Source organism: Apostichopus japonicus, chromosome 1 (assembly GCF_037975245.1).
Source record: "Apostichopus japonicus isolate 1M-3 chromosome 1, ASM3797524v1, whole genome shotgun sequence".
NCBI lineage: Eukaryota > Metazoa > Echinodermata > Holothuroidea > Aspidochirotida > Stichopodidae > Apostichopus > Apostichopus japonicus.
In genome coordinates, this window is record NC_092561.1 from 15,011,166 (window position 1) to 15,028,171 (window position 17,006).

Below are 17,006 nucleotides of genomic sequence, written 5' to 3' on the forward strand. Positions count from 1 at the left end.
CCAAAGAATTTGGGTCCCAAAAATTAGCCATTTTGGTAATTTTTAATAATTTGTGTAATCGTGGTCATTAAAAACTGGAATTTGTTTTCTCGGTTAGACAAATTTTCTGTCAATTTTTGATATTTTACAGTCGGTATACTGGTACCTGATTAGGTATATTAACTAAGGAAATGAATTGAAATTACGATTATGTCTTTCGAAAAAGTAAATTTTGATAACAATACTTTGGCAAAACCTCTCTTTTTATGTATTTTATTCAAAATGATTTTTGGTTCGTGCAAATACCTTGAAATGGTGTTCTAGAGTAAAATTTGATTCTTATAAGTTGATTCAACTTATAAATAAAAAAATATATATATAGTCGTGAAAAGTCACACGATAACCACCGCTGGGTAGTTTATAATCGTATCATTCTGTTCATAATGAAATAGCACAGTCTGTGTGATAGCAGTGGGACACTTATGACATATTAAACTAATCGCTGAAAAACCAAAAGCAGGTTAAATTGTTTCGAAATCTCTTTGTTTTCAATCTTTCTTTGCACATTTACTTCTTTTGTTATACTTTGTTGATTTGCTCATATTTATTTAACAATTGACTTGTTCTTGTATTGGGCCTTCAAGTCTTCATTTTGTTGTTTATTCATGTGTTTAATCCTTCCTTTGCCTTTATTATGTTGATTTTGTTTTCAAAATATTTGCCTGTCTTTCCTTTTTTCACTTTGTGTTAATTATTGCTTTATTGTTTTAATTTTCTTTTTGTTGCATGCTCTGTTTTATGTTCTGCTACACCCTTCTCCTGCACGTTTTATGTCTCTCTCTATAGGGATGAGGAAGCTACCCCTGAGAGCCCTCTACTAACACCCATCACTGAAACAGATTCTGCACCCCTAATAGCCACCGCTGCCACTGTTGGGAAATACCACTCGGTGTCGGACATTAAGTATGCAAATTACACCTTTCTCTTTTTCAATTCTCACTTTTCACTGACAATTTATTTATTTCTTCTATGCTTACTTGTATTCCTTCTAAAGCATTGTCATGAAGAAAGTTTGCTGGTAATTCCCATTGTAAATATTGCTATGTATGAAAAAATAAAAAACAATCTTCGCAAATATTCTGCTTTAAACTAAATATGGCGCTTGATACCAACTTTTGATCCATCAATAGAATCCTGGCTTCAACAAATGTTTCAAAATAGTTTTTTTTTAGCTCATCAACCACTCAAAAAACTTATGATAAGAGGCCTAGTTAATATTATATACTGTGATATCATAATTAAAAATTCAACCAACGAGAGGAGCATTTCTGTTTTCATGAGGATAAAACCTACGCATTTTTCAAAATTACAAAGCGGCCTTTGAGAAAAAAAAAAATGGCATTGCCATCAGCATTATTTGAAATAATAAATATGAAGTGTCTCAATTCAAGGTCTTGATTAAGATAGTTGAAAGATGGGAGGTTCGTGGAGAAGAAGTTTTCCTTTTTAAATTTTTTTTCTCCTTTGATGACGTTCAGATGGAATCAGTGTTGCCTTTTTAACCTCTCAGTGATGACAATCACCATGGTAACAATACAACTGCCTCAAGTTAAAAAGTAATCCATACTTTAAGTAAACATGTACCTGACCAGTTTAAGAAGGAATGCAAGTTTAAACTTAATCTCTCACTGTTTTTTTTTTTTTTTTTTTTGCATGTTAACAGTTCATGTGGTTATAATTTTGCCCGTTGCTTTCTAATTCTTCGCTTTCTTTTAGTTTTCATTTTTCACTTTTCATTTGACTTTTACATTATTTTCATTTATGGTCATCTTACCGTATGCCTGTTCAAGTCTCGTTGTAGCAGTAAAAGTACATCGATAATTTGTTAACAAAGATTGTAACTCAGATAGATATGGCTGATCAGGAAAATTGGCTGGAATTGAAGACTTAACTTTTTTCAATACATAGTAACCTTAATTTTACAAGAACGCAAAGTAATAATGCTAATTCAAGGTTTGGCATGGTGAGGATGATAAATTAAAGCTATTTTTTTTTTATCTAGATATCTAATTAATTTGAGCCAAGGAAAGCATGCTGTCTTTTGTAAAACACATGTATTTTTCTCCACTGATGATGGGGAATTTTCAATGAAACATGAATTATTTCCCTTGTTAGTCATATATATATAATATTATATATGATATATCATATCATATCATACTGAGAATATTTCATTTATAGCATTCAAGCTATAAATGTTAAAAAGGTTAAAATCACCAAACTTTTCTTGATTATTATTGATGTAAGTCCTCAGTGGAGATACATAATTCCAAACATGAAATAAGTTTGGTATCTAACAGGTAACCTGAAGCTGGAATATTTGTAATTATTCTCTTGTAACACAGGGATTTGTAACACGCACTTGCTTCCCTCATATACATATATATATGCATCCTAAAGAGGAAGGAGGAATCAGGGCCTGGATGGATGGTAGCCACACCCCCTGTTTAAAGATTTGCCCAAAATTTGAGCGTAGTATTAGAGGATTAATGAATATATGTATATGAGGTAAGTGCGTGGTAAACAAATTCCCAAAACAGGTAAGTGGGTTTGGGGATTGAACTACTAGCTTTGTTTTCTATATATTAGTTACTTAAATTTGATGAACTCCTGGGCTCTTGCATATCCTTGATCCTCCCCCCTTCCACACCCCCAGGTACACTTTGCACTTCATTCTGTATCCTGATGGCATATTACAGTAACTGCCACAAACTTTTAGATAAGTTAGTTAAACTACCTTTACCATGTGGGTGTGTTAACAATTTTTTTGGCAATTGAAGCCAGGCGGAATATGTGACTACCGTGACCTGATACCTTTGAGAATCACAAGAGGTCTCAAGGCTATCCAAGTTCCTGTAAGGTGTCAATATTTGGATACCTTCCTTCATGTGTAGGAAGACACTAATAATAAGTTAGTGCTTGTTAGTGAACGAGAGTGACCAGAAGAAACTGGGAATGTTTGAAGGAGTCAAATTTAAAATATATGATAGCCGCTCAAGTCTATCTTGTAATAACATTTGATGACATTCCGTTAATTTCAGCCGAAGAGAGGATATGGAATGTAAGCTAGGGAAGGAACAGGCTAGAGAAAAAGTTGGGGAAATTTTTAGCTCATACCAGCATGCTGGTGTGAGCTATTGTTACAGTGCAGCGTCTATCACTCTATCCGTCAACAATTGGTAAAACCGCTGCCACTCGCACAGTGTTTGATGGAATTTCATAGAACTTGGACACAAGGACCATTGGGTGTAGGGCCATCAGAGATGGTCCAAAATTTGGGGTCAAAGGTCACCTGTGGGCCGTAATGGGCCATTTTGTGGAAATACGCAAAATGCTTCTTCTCCTACAGATTCCATGGTACAATGTTGAGGGTTTGTCACGATAGTACTATGGTAGTTTTACATTCAGGGTGTTCATGAATTTGAGATCAAAGATCAACTAGGGGTCTTTTGTGGCCCGGGCCGCGGTCCTATATTTTCAAATTGCTCCTGTTCGTACAGTGTATGGCCAATTATAATGAAACTTGGTCACAACGTTCCTCGGGATGAGAGTTACGAGGGGTGTTCGGAAAATTGAGGTCAAATGTCATTTAGGGGGTCATCGGGGTCATTCTTTGTAATATTTTCAAATATCTCAATCTCCTCAAGATTTTGATGGATCATATTCAAAGTTGAACTGATGATTGTTGGATTGTGTACGAATAAGGTGATGCCTAAAAATTTTTTGTCAAAAGTTAATTACAATTAATCCCCATTGTTTAAAAAAAATCTGAGCCTTCACTTTTTGCCAAAGCTCCTTTAATTTGTCTCCCAGTCTCTGCAGTGTTTGTTTACATTTGTGTTTAAGCTCTGCAGAGGCTGTTAGTGGAATTAAAGCAGGACTGGGAGTTGTTATTAACTGTTGAACTGTAAGCATGAGAGCCCTATAGCCAATCAGCACTTGCCGATTCTTAGAAGTCTTTGAGCCTGAGGTATGTAGGCAGCTTGTGAAGTTATGTCTTGTGAGGAGTGCTTGTGAAGTTATTTCTGCTAAGGTAGAGGGGAGAAAGTTTAATAGGGTAGGTCAGTGGTATTGTCTGAGAGAGTGGGTAAAATAGGATTTAAAGGGGAAAATAGGAATTATAGCCAGTGGTGTGGCAAGGGTTCTGCTAACGGAGGGGGGTGGGGTATCCCTCATGGGCCCAAAATTGGTTTCGTGGGCCATACATTTTTAAGCTCGAAAAGGTAGGAGCTTCTGCACCATTGGTGTTCTAGTTTTAAAAATACACCCCTCCTCCCCCCCCCCCCCCAAATAAAAGACTAGGACAGGAATGGGAGATGGAGAAGCGAAGAGAACTCAAGAGAATGCAGAGAGTAGGAGAGGGTTGTAATGGAAAAGATGAGGGACAGATGGAATTGGGAATGTAATGTTACTCTTATCCAATGGTGTGATGAAGTGGCAGGTTGGTATTGGGATGGGTAGGGGTAATTAGAGACAATATGATATGCTCTGAGAGCTGGTTACTAGGCCCAGGTTACTAGGCAGGTTACTAGACACAATACGCCATTCAGCGGTAAACATTAACGTATGAAATTGTTCCAAGCCCCTAAAACATAAACTCCTAGTTACAAAAATACATTGGAATGTGAAATGGTAGCTAAAATTGAATAGAACAAAGATAATACAGTTAATACTCAACATTGTACCTCCTCATTGTACCTCAACATGTTACTCCTATCCAATGATGTGATGAAGTGGCAGGTTGGTATTGGTATCGGTAGCCTCAGGGGTAAAGGTAGGGGTAAGAGACAATATGATATGCTCTGATAGCTGGTTATACTAGGCCCAGTGCATGTACTCCACAATCCACACCCTACCTCCAAATGCCCTCGGATTGGCATTCTAAGTACCAAGTATCACCATGGCTAAATATACTAATTCTTAATTAACAGCTACGCAATACGCGTCCACTCAGCCGTCTACGAAATGGTTCCAAGGCCTTAAAAACAAACTCCTAGATACAAAAATACTTTGAAATGTGAAATGGTAGTTAAAATTGAATAGAACAAAGATAATACAGATACTTAACATTGCACCCTCAACATCACCCCCCTCCCACCCCCCCCTTAAACAGGTTCTGATTAATGAACTGTGTAATTTGATTACCTCAGAAGTTGAACAATCACACCTTTACATTCCCTTAACCTTATACTTACTATAGTACATCCTATACAAATTGATTGATACAAATTCAGGATGACTTACTCAGTAGACACCTAAAATGTTAATGTTAATCCATTTTTAAAAATTCTAACCAAAATACGTTGTGCTAACTGCCTCCATGTTAAGAACAGGGTACTATAGGACGACATTCTAAGACTATTTGTCCTTTAAAAATTTGAAAGCGATTGTGGACATGTCATTTGAGGTCTTATATTTTATCCCATTCAGTTTTTTAAGTTGCATCTGAGCTGGCACTGACCTAAAGGTCACATTTAATTGATGAACATCCGCTGTGTAACGGGTGATTTCTCAAAGACATTGAATTGTTATAGACTTACAACCTGGCTTGATGACAGTGTGTTTGAATCATGGTCTACAACATATCAACACTATAATTTTATGCCTAAAATTCATCCTATAAAGGATCGAAAAATTGCAGGTTAATATTAAGTTGCAAAAGAGTACCCATCAGTTAAATTTTACATCATAAATAGAATATGTCTCAAGATGCAACTCTACAGAATCCTGGTAGTTTACTACACAGAGTTGTAAATCCTAAACAAACACTGATTACCATTAAAATTGAATACAACTTTTTATTTCTCTCATCTTGGATTGTGAAAAAAATCCCTCTAACTGATTAACGCCCCCCCTCTCCCACCCCCCCGGTAAATATCCAATGGCTTCTATAACAAACATTGTATATTATCTCCATTTGTCACTAGTTTTAATTCCTGTCCTAAAGCATACAGTTGAATCCTTTTGGCTTGCATTTATGACACTATTATGCACTATTCTGTATACTATATATATATACAATCAAAGTACAGGCTAAATCCATCCATCTCATCAATCACTCGATCCAGAAGCGAGCGCGCATCCCAGTTGCAATTTTTTGCATCACATATTGCAAAAGCTACTTTTCACCAAATTTCATTAATGGCTATTAATAAGTCCATTCCGTTGACATAGAGACTTCCATCTCGCTCATTTTGGCGGGATATCATGATTTCATTGGCGAAAAATCTGCCACCAATCGACTGCCAGATGTAACAGTTGGGTCATTGTTTTCTGATAGAGCAGTGTAAATACTAAGCCCATTGTGCGTCGGATGTTACACAGTCGTCGTACCCTCGTTAATTAAAAAAAAAAAAAGAGGCTATTTTAGCCAAGTTTAGCACGAAAGATGTAATGAAAGGTTCTTGCCAATTATTTCTCTCAAATCTCATCGTTTTAATTTGGAAGCTTCTCACAGCATGTAGTCTCTTATAACAGCATATGCTAGTAATATTGCTACGTGCGGCCGATTTTCATAGCATCAATGAAAATATTTGGAGAGGAATAACAAGACTGGTTTTATTTTACGTTTATAACATCGTGTTTATTCCTCGTCGGATCTCGCAATGCGGTGTGACGATGCCGTCGCTAGTTTGTTAGAGTAGTCTGTGTCACGTCCGTCGTTCGAGGGAGTAGCGTAAAAAAACTGTTCCCGTTCAACCGTCTCTAGGATCAATGAGGGGGTTTTCAAAATGGAATGGGATTGGCCAGAATTGGGTTTAGTAGAGCTGTTCGAAGATGCTCATCAGAAATTTGAGCATCTCGTTTATGGGGACTGCACAGTGCAGGACTGTAGTACCTGTTGCAAGACAAACGGGTAAGTTCACGGATTCGATTTGTAGTCGTGGATCTTGATGTGATCTTTGGGAATATATTGGTGAAAAATTGATTTGCTTTTTTTTTCGCCCGGAGATCGGCAGAATCTGTGAGGCAAGGAATTAATGATCAAAATGCATTATTTTTGCAACGATATTATAATGATTCGTTTGATTTATGTTTTATGGAATTCTCAAGGATTTTGGTAGCTCTGTCAACTTGCAGAGCAGGATTTTCCTTGGCCAAAGTGTCGCAATCGTTTTAATCGTTGGCAAAGTTATGCTAATTAATGATCACTCAAAGAATCTTCCAATTTCTAGGAGATGTTTTGAATTTATTGCTCTATAAAAATAAACTATCTAGTGTCTTCTGGTGTTTTAACTTGTTGCATGAAAACAATTGTCAAATCAGACAAATGTTATTGTGATGAAATACTGTGCTCGGCATCTTGCTTTGTCTAAAATGCAGAGTTTATTGTATAAAGGGAGACTTGACCTCAGCTTCAGTTTATTAACAAACATTAACAAAACCCTACTGAGATTTTAACTTGTTGCCTACTGCATTAAATGCCAACATAAGGACTGTATGCCAAATTTGTGTGTTTTTTTAATTAAACAGTTTGAAATTATAGACTGAGCAAGGGTGGTAGCCATATCCAAGAATATTTCATCTACACATTAAATTGAAGATTTTCATCACTTTAAGTTAATTAATTTGCCATTTAAGTGATTGCGTATATGAAATTAGATATTTGACATGGATTGGCGAGTCGCTATGATACTTCCCAAATAATATCAAGAATTAGGCTTTTCTTGGTCTAATGGAACCGACTGATAGGATACTACAGATGAAGCTCTATTTATAGTACACACAGTTGAGATTGTGTTCATTCATGCATCATTCAGGCATTTTATTCAACACTTAATATCTGGATAAACTTCACTGTTTTAATTGAACAAATACTAGTCCAATACAGTCCTTATGTTTGCAACTAAACATGTAAATATTTGCAAGATGGGATGCATCTGCTGAAAAAACTTGGCGTACAGTTCTTGCACGTTTCTGAACGCTTTTGATCGAGCCGTCAAATATTGCGATTAAATTTAAGAAGATTGCAGTTTTATTCAATTTGAAAAATATTTCCAAATTGTAGAGCAAAAGATAGAAGTTTCTTTAATTATAATTTTTCTGTTCATAAAGCTGAGCGATGCATTTGTTGAAAAGAAAGTGCAGCTAAATTACCACAAAGGACGTTTCCTCGGATAGTTTTTTGAGCTGTCAGTTAAACATCTCGAGTGGCCATGTCCGGCTCTTTCTCCTCGACCGAATCTGCTTAAAGTAGTATGTTGCATTTTTCAAATATGATCGCTAGGGACAAAACTAATTTTAATATTTTGTAATGAGAAGTCACTGCTATCAAGCCAGATTGGATTTCTCTGCCACATTTAAAGTTTTGAGAAATATTCCTTAAAGTTTCTGAGACTGATCAATAAAAGTGACTGAACAGCTTAGTTTAACACACAGACCTATTAGGTCAGATAATCCTATGCTACACAAAAGTCAATGAAAAAAAAACATCAATACTTTGCTGCTTTAATAAACATGTTTAGAATCCACTACAAATTTTAAAGAACAACTGTTGTTGAGTGTCATACAAGCTTGGTGCTCTATTGTTTATATGGAGTTAAAAGAAAAAATGTCTTGTCTCAGTTAAAATAATAATTAATATGCAAAGAAATATGTTCTTAAGTATTTGTATGACCAGCGAGCAGCTTCCCTGGTTGGACTATAATGGCACTTATGAAAGAAATAATGGTTGTGTCAAGAAGGAAAAAAAACTAAAATGCTAAAAATATTTGTAGTTTTTGTATAGACTGTAAGAACATTTGATACTGGTAGATATATTTTGCAAGTTATATCCACTGAACTATTCGATTTTTCCAGTGTCTTCAAAAATCCTGCAACCCATTGGAAAGTTTTGACACTTTTGGTCACACTCCATAGTTTGTGAACTGTCAGCAGTATAAAATCATTTTCATTTTCCCAAAATTTTGTCTTTGGATATTTTACAGACAAATGACTCATATACATGCATAGTAGATTATGGCCAATATCTCTGATGCACATTAAATTATCCAGCTATACCTGACTGTTAATTGTCACTAGAGCCTCTCAATTCTAGTCAATGGAAAAAATGTAGGCTTGCTATATAGACCAAGGACTTATGGCAGCATTATTGATGGGAGGGAAAAAAGATGTTTTGTTACTTCAAACTTGGATCAATGATCTTTCAGGGAAATTCACAATTGATGTTTTAGCTTAATGGTATCGTGTTTTATATGTCATCTGAGTCATATCTACTGTTGCTGCATATACTTATGTATTTGATACGACAATAAATAAAAGATAAAATGACTTTTCGTGCCTAAAAGCTTCCGAGTAACAAACTCAGGTCTCGTCTTTCGGCACAATTGTTATCGTTATTTAAGTTGAAACTAATATGCATATAGTTAAGAATTAAGTTTTTAAACACTTTGGATTAATTTGATCCGGGGTTTCAAAGAAGATTTTGCTCTGTTCTGTCTTTGTCCATTCTTTTGTTTTTGTTGAGTGATTTCAACAGTGCAATGTTGTAGGAAAGTCCATTGACTGTACAGTATGTAAAAACGTTGTGGATGTTCCTTCACATTTAGCTATTGGTATGAAAGCGTGTGTGTGGAATATCATGCTACAGTGTATCTGGTGGAGACTATGGCTTGTCCTTGGCTTAATAAGAATAATAATAATAATAACCAGCAGTTATTTTTAGGACGCTTAAGCGACCACAAATGTGGGAGAAACCCGCAAGGGCTTATGGATTAAAACTTACAAGTTGACGGGGGGGGGTCCAATTCAACATTTTGACACAAATTTGGAATCTTTTCATTTTTAAAATAGTCATTTCAGATGGGAAAACCATAGATTGCTCTTGGATGAAAAACCCACCTTACTATGACCTTGCTTATCATGGCTTATCATGGCTGAGATATCGAAAATTATGCCATGTTAGTATTTCAAAAAAATGATGCGTACATTTCGAAAGAAAACAATTTTTTTTACAAGAATAGATATGATATTATGTGTGATATTTAGTTTATTTGACTAATCATTGCTGTGGTGCAGACTGACCTAATTCTGATGTCAGTTTAGCTGTACATGAATGGTAATCAGGTGAAAGAAAGAGAATGTTTGAAATTGAATATTTAGCTCTAAGGCTAGCTTAGCTTTAACTTGGCCGAAGAATAGCTCAATGGCACTGAATGAAAAGGTTTCTTTTTCTCAAAATAAAATAAATCATTAAAGAATTACATTGCCTTCAAATTATATATATATTATGATATATATAATATTATTATTAATATTTAATATATATTATATATATAATAATATATGTCATATATATATATATATATATATATATATATTTATAGATATATATATTGCACATTTAAAGGTGCATTTAATGTGTTATGCACACAGTAAAATTTGAATGCTTTGGTTGGATATGCCAAAATGTCTATAACCTGACCCTGTTTGCTATTTAAAAGTATCAGAAGTAATTTTACAAAGTCACCATGGTATCTGTTGATTGTTTTATTCATTTCAATGATCAAAATATTAATATTTTGCATGTTTTCACATTCTTTAGTGTTATTTTTTTTTGTTTCTGTTTATTCATAATTAACATTCCAACATTCATTTGTCTACTAATCCATACAGACTAACACCATCTGAAGATGAAAAGCCTACCACTACCTTTGAGAAGGTCCAACCACGGGGCCCAAGGTCCATGTCCCTAACACCTGCCAGTAGCACACCCATCAGAGACGACGATGAAGGCAACAGATCGTAGGTTTTCTCAGTTTCATCTTTTTACTCTCATCCAATTGTGAACCCGTTTCTTCCTTACAGCTAAATTTGCTTATATATTATATATTTCTAATGAAAGGTGCAAACATTATGCTTGAAGTTTTGAAACAATGCCTGGAGGTGAAAAATTGCAAAGATCAGTTTGTACTTAGCGGTGTAACTAAATATCACAGGAAGTGATAATTTCGTGGGGTAACACAAAAATTTTCTGGTCAACTTTTGCTAAAATGCAGTAATCTGGGTTTAAGAAACAGCTAGAGCCACATGCTGAACTATGTAAACAATTAATGCGTGGCCAAAATTGTTTTGGAAACAAACAGTAATTCCATATTCAAAATGAGAGAAAACATAAAACTTCAGAAGATTGGTTCATTAATTATTAGGATCATGGTTAAAAATTGGTTGGTTAGATGAGAAATTTAAAGAAAGAGTAAAGGCTAGCTAATATTTCCTAATTTTGTGTTCTCATACACACACAAATAAACTGGCCTGTGAGATAACATAGAGGACACCTGCAGGCTGTTTGTTATTTTGTTATATTAAAATTACCAAATAACAGACTGCCATATATGTCAAATGTTTGAAATTTGTAAGCATATGTTATCCAACACAGTGTTTTACGAGTACACAACGTGTGCCAGTTGAATAAGTTACATTATGATGTGCATCAGTTGGTATTACAATCGTTAATATTTTATTGCTTTGATCTGTGCACACTATATATATATATATACAGTACGTGTCAGGATGGAAAGTTGTTCAAGGGAAAAACTGCTCCAGAGATGTATACCTAAATATTATTTAATATTCATAATTTCCAAGGGGGTCTTTGACCACAACCCATAATTGTATAAGTTTTGTAATATGCATCAATTGGCATTTTGATCCCAAAAGTTTGAAGCTTGGGTATTTTATCATAGAAATGTGTGACAGATGTGTTAAAACATGCACGTTAGTGAAATCACTGCAATGTGGTATGCCTCGCTAGAACAGAAAGATACATAAATAATGATATAGTCTGAATGTCGTGCTTAATGTCAGGCTTATAGATAATTTGAGTCTAAATGCCATGGCCATGGCAGGCTTGGTAAGAAACTTCAGCCCAAACATTGTACTTTCTAGGTGTTTGTTCAAACACAATTAGTCCCCTGATTGATTTGTCGGTTCAAGCATTGTGCCCATGTCAGGCGTGGACATAATTGGAGTCCAAATGTCGTGCTCCGGAGACAATAAGTGCTGCTATTTTTATGCCTTGCCAGGGCTCGATATGTTGTCAAACTCAGTGTCAGCCTCCATGAGTGGCTGGTCTGACATTTGCTAGCATTTATAAAGTGAGCTTCATATTTTCATATTTCGGGGCTTAGAATCAGTGTCGGCCTCAAGGTCATCGTGGCAAAATCAGCATCATGTCAGCCTTCTATTTATGTACAGTTTTAACAACTTTTACTTCCTCGAAACATGTCTACAAAGTGCATTACGAACTAGTCAAGGGAAAAGTGGTGTTGAATGTTAACTAATGTTGTTTTCGTATGAATTAGTTATACAAACATGTTTTGGTTGAGTAATCATGCTAAACATCAGCACTGAGGATACAATGATATCATCAATTAAGCCTTAAAGGAGCACTCCAGAAATTAATAATTTATTTTAAATTTTAAAGGTACATATTCTCAAAACCCTCAGTAGCTAGAAATATTAATAAGCAAGCATTCAATTCTTCTTGTTTTTTTGTGTGATATATCAATACTAAAACTCTGCCTAATGTCATTTGTTTTTCACTTTAATTTAGGTGAACATTAAACAACAATATTAAAGTCCATTTACCTACCTACCCATGTGACTCTGTTATTCCCATGTGACTATATACCCAAGTGCTATATACCCAAGTGAGTCCTCTTAATAAATAGAAATCTATGCACCTTTAACATATATATGAAAGTGTCTCACTGTGGTACAGTATAGATAAAATTGTGGGCAAGTTACAAAGATTAAACTGGATCCAGCTGTTAAAGTCTACAACATAAGTCCATTATAGTGTCTCATTGAGGTGCATACAGACAGCGTTTGCATGCGGGCAAGATGATACTCTGTAGGCCTATACCCATGAAAGTGACTCACTGTGCTGCACCATGCCGCTACACTGTGGAAGCATATATATCGCAATCTGGAGTATCTGAGTATAGGTTAATACATATATAGTCGCACACAGCAGCATACAGCCAGACTTCTCTGTTGACATGCAGAGCTAACTGAGAAACTTTAATAAATTCCCGTGCTTGATGAATTTGAGACTAATTTCATGTTTTTTTAACATTTATTACCTCATGGGAACACAGTTATAACCTAATTTGCTACTAAAGGTTAAAACATTGGCTCCCTTTTATGTTCTCCATAGTATCTACTGCTCTGTTAATTATGCTATTAATCGGGAACTTAGAAATTAATGTCATTTTAGTCCTTTATGATCACTAACTTTATTATTGCCATGAATTTTATAATTTGATTCAATACTGAGTGAAAAGGAATTGGCTTCTCAACTAATTTGTGTAGACCATGAATAATTTAATCACATCCAACAGACAAGGTGATACAATCATTATGCGATTGTCATGATTGGACACAGATTTTTTACAGCCAGTATAAGAGGTGTATAAGCCAGCGTCTCATATCACCCCTCCAAAATGAGATTCGGAAATGAGCTCCCAAATATCTTGTCTTCGGTTCAATCAATATCATGCATATCAAATTGCTTAGTACTTAACCAAGGTTATTGTTTCTTTTGTTTTACATAAATTGGAAAGTAAAACTGGTCTTTTTTTTGGCCTTGGATAATTAGGTTACTAGGTTTACTTTTCTAAATGCTCACTTGATGGATTGCTGATCCAATTTTTAATCACTGAAATTTTAGGTTTCCAGTAATGAATCAATCACATTTGAGTTAGCCATGTCAGTCACTAAGGGCAAAGGTCAACTCCTTCTTGGAAATACTGGGGTACAGTATAGTGCAGTAGCTATCACAAAGAGTAGTTGGGCGGCTTTGGTAAGAAATTTACAGCAAATGATTTGTCAAATACAGAGCTTAACTACAGAATGTGGTGTTCGGCACCTTGCCCCTTTAAAGAGAGCAATGTTCAATAGTGATTATTTCTTATATGTACCTATCACACTTGCAATATGACATATTATGCCTAAATAGTACATTCAACGATCAAAGAAGAAGAAAAAAACAGATGTGTCTCTCAAATAAATTTTTCAATGTCGATTCAAAATTATTTTAACCATATTTTATTTGGGGTACCGTAGTCAGTCACACGGCCAAACATTAGACTACCTGGAGATGGAAAAATTATTGAACATGAATGAAAACAAACGAAACAAAAGAGTTATAGACTTTGTATATAAACTTTTGCAAGTAACTTATTGATGAATGTAAGGTTATAAGGGACTACAATTGTGTTAACTTTAGGGTAGTGTGCATATACATTTTTGCCATTTAGCTAATTTCAAAGCCACTAGTGAATATAATAATTTGAAAGCAGTTGTTTTTAATATTCAAAACTCATTCACCAATCCCGAGGCCTGCATGTTATAACCCGTCTAAAAAAATTGCGACTTTAAACGAAATAATCTATTCATGTGGTTGCATATAATTTCCAATCATATACATAAATATTTCTTCAAGTGTTGAGAGAGGACCCTCTACGTTCAGAAGGCCGTTACAGCTTTAATATTATAGCGATTTAATTTTTTTTTCCCCCTCGTATTCTTTATCTGTGATAGCCATTAACTTATCAAGTGGAGGTACCATGTAGGTTAGACAGGAACTGTTTTCCCATCTTCACTATCAATTTCAAGAGCCACTTTACGTTAACAGCTTTGCTGCTGGCTCTAAATGCAAGGAAGGAAAAAAAAATGATATGAAATTGATGTAGAATTAGTTAATAAGTAGAGAGTACTTTGAAGAACGTGTCTCATAATCAAAAGAAAATATTCCTTTTCTTTACTTTTTGTCAGAGCGGTACAAAGAAAGGAAAAGCATTTATTAAAGACAAATTTCCTGGTGTGCTACATTTAGTATGGCGGAAATATAAAGTTTGACGAGGAAACCTTGGGATCAGGATTATTGCTTCTGGCAACATCAGTATGGGCTTGATAGATCATTTGAAAATTGTAGAGGTTGTTGAAAAGTAAATGTGTACCCGTAAAGATGATCCATACGCTGTCTTAATGTACTCTGTACTCTCCAACGATAAGGTAATTTACCTAAATAACTGCAGTTCTATGGTAATCCTTAAATAAAGAATGTGGTCCATACACTCAGTTTAATTCTAAACAGTCACAAAAAATAAAGGTATTTTAAGACCATAAGAAACAGATTGGGTTCATCATCAATCGAAACAAGGGCATGTTGATTTGTGAAATGAAGAGGGTGAAGGGTTTTATTATTAAACTGCACTGACAAGAATTTTTAGTATTTTCTAAAGATGAGAGAGATGAAACTAAGGATACATGTATCTCATATTTGGGTAAAATAACTTTTTTTCCCCATAAAATTATGGATCAATCTGTCCATTAGTTAAAAGATCTTTCTGTATATATATATCATTGATTTGAATATCTAGTTGTCCTATCTGTCTGTCCATTCTGTCTGTCTGTTTGTCTGTATGTTAAACTGTCAGTCTGTCCATCTAACTGCTGTGTCAGCATGAGACTTTACATACACACTTGCAATAGCAGATTTATAGTGTTGTGGAAGTATATAAAGTGAAATACAAGTAACACAAAACACATGAATTCCTCATGAATAGTTTTCTCCAAATTAAAGTCAACTTTTTAAGTTAACTTAAGTCATCTAAACATGAGAGAGACAGTGGCCCTGGAGCCTTCAAATCGAACGTGGTGTTGAACCCTGAGATAGGGGCCGTCTGTTGTGTAGAGTAAAACAGGGCTGACAGACTCATACAGACTTTTGCCTACACTGATTTTGTTGTTGTTGTTAATAAGTCACTTTCTGGTTCAAAGAAAATGCAATTGATCAACTTGGCCTACAGTAGTGGAAGTGCACTATGTAGGCCTATAGTTATAAAAGATTTAAAAGTTATAAAAGATTTCATAAGATTTTCAAAATTAGTATTCTTGCACAGACACCCTTTAAGTTATTAATCCAAAAAGGAGGACATTTTCAAAATTGTGGCACTGATTATACATTATATGAAATAGAATTTTAGACAGGCTAATAAACTGTAAATCAATATTTTACATATTTATATATTATATTTATCATTATTTATAATGATATTAAAATGATCTAAATTTATACACAAAACAAAGCTGCTGTGAATTCTTTTAGTTTCATATTACTGTAGGTATCAAACTGCACAGACTTCAGCTTACAGTTAGGCATATCTACATAGTTTCCACAATTCTTCTGCAGTTATAAATTCAACTCTATCGCCAAAAGTTTTTTCCTCTTTTGCTCTTTAACACTCGCGCATAATTGACAAGATTTTTCTGATTTTCTTTCCTAATTTCCAGTCATTTTATAGTCCCAACAGAATACTACACCTTATTTTTAAATTATAGTCCTAATTGGATAACTGATCATCCATCAATCTTTCTAACGAATGTAAACACAAGGGATAACTTTCTTGTAAGGAATATTACTGAAGGCCACCAAAATTGCCTCTCACATTTTTAAGTGACCTAAATATATCGTTATAAACCTCTCTCACTTGTTTGTAGTGTTTTTGACGAGTTGATCACATGTTTGTTTATTGTCACTCTCAGAGTTGACCAGCTGAGAATCTCGTTTAAGTGTCTGTATCACACATGATCCATATATGATTTTAGTCTTGATTGTGTCCAGTAAAAGCCAAATCAATATTCTCTAAGAGATTGCTTGGATGTCAGATCAATTAAAAAGGGATGGCCAGCTAGAATAATATTCATTACTGGAGACTTGATATACAGTAATGGATATTGCAGGCATCGATTTTGAAATGCTGACAAAAAGTTCACAAAAAAGAAAGAAAAAAAAGGGGGTCAGTGAATAGAGGCAATATATATTGTTATTGTTTTGAACTGTAGTCTTATATCTACTGAAGATTTACCAGCAAAAAAGTATAATTAACTTTATTTATTTTATAATATTTTCTTGAAATGCTGATGAAGTTTCAAAAATAAGTGTTCAGTGAATAGAAGCA

The 17,006-nt window shown here is 34.7% G+C and overlaps 1 protein-coding gene across 8 annotated transcripts in view; it reads left to right on the forward strand.

The window, feature by feature from the left end:
- The window catches only part of LOC139968781 (synaptotagmin-7-like), an 89,464-nt gene that overhangs the window by 41,434 nt on the left and 31,024 nt on the right, over positions 1 to 17,006 (forward strand). For 3 of the 8 annotated variants that reach the window (XM_071973159.1, XM_071973168.1, XM_071973179.1), the window contains 2 exons: positions 826 to 942; positions 10,654 to 10,782. The exons of 2 other annotated variants lie outside the window; for them this stretch is intronic. In XM_071973159.1, coding sequence (XP_071829260.1) covers positions 826 to 942; positions 10,654 to 10,782 — 246 coding nt within the window. Of the gene's footprint in view, positions 1 to 825; positions 943 to 6,446; positions 6,896 to 10,653; positions 10,783 to 17,006 lie in introns of those variants that run through there. 3 more of the 8 variants (XM_071973183.1, XM_071973191.1, XM_071973221.1) reach the window with 2 other exon arrangements.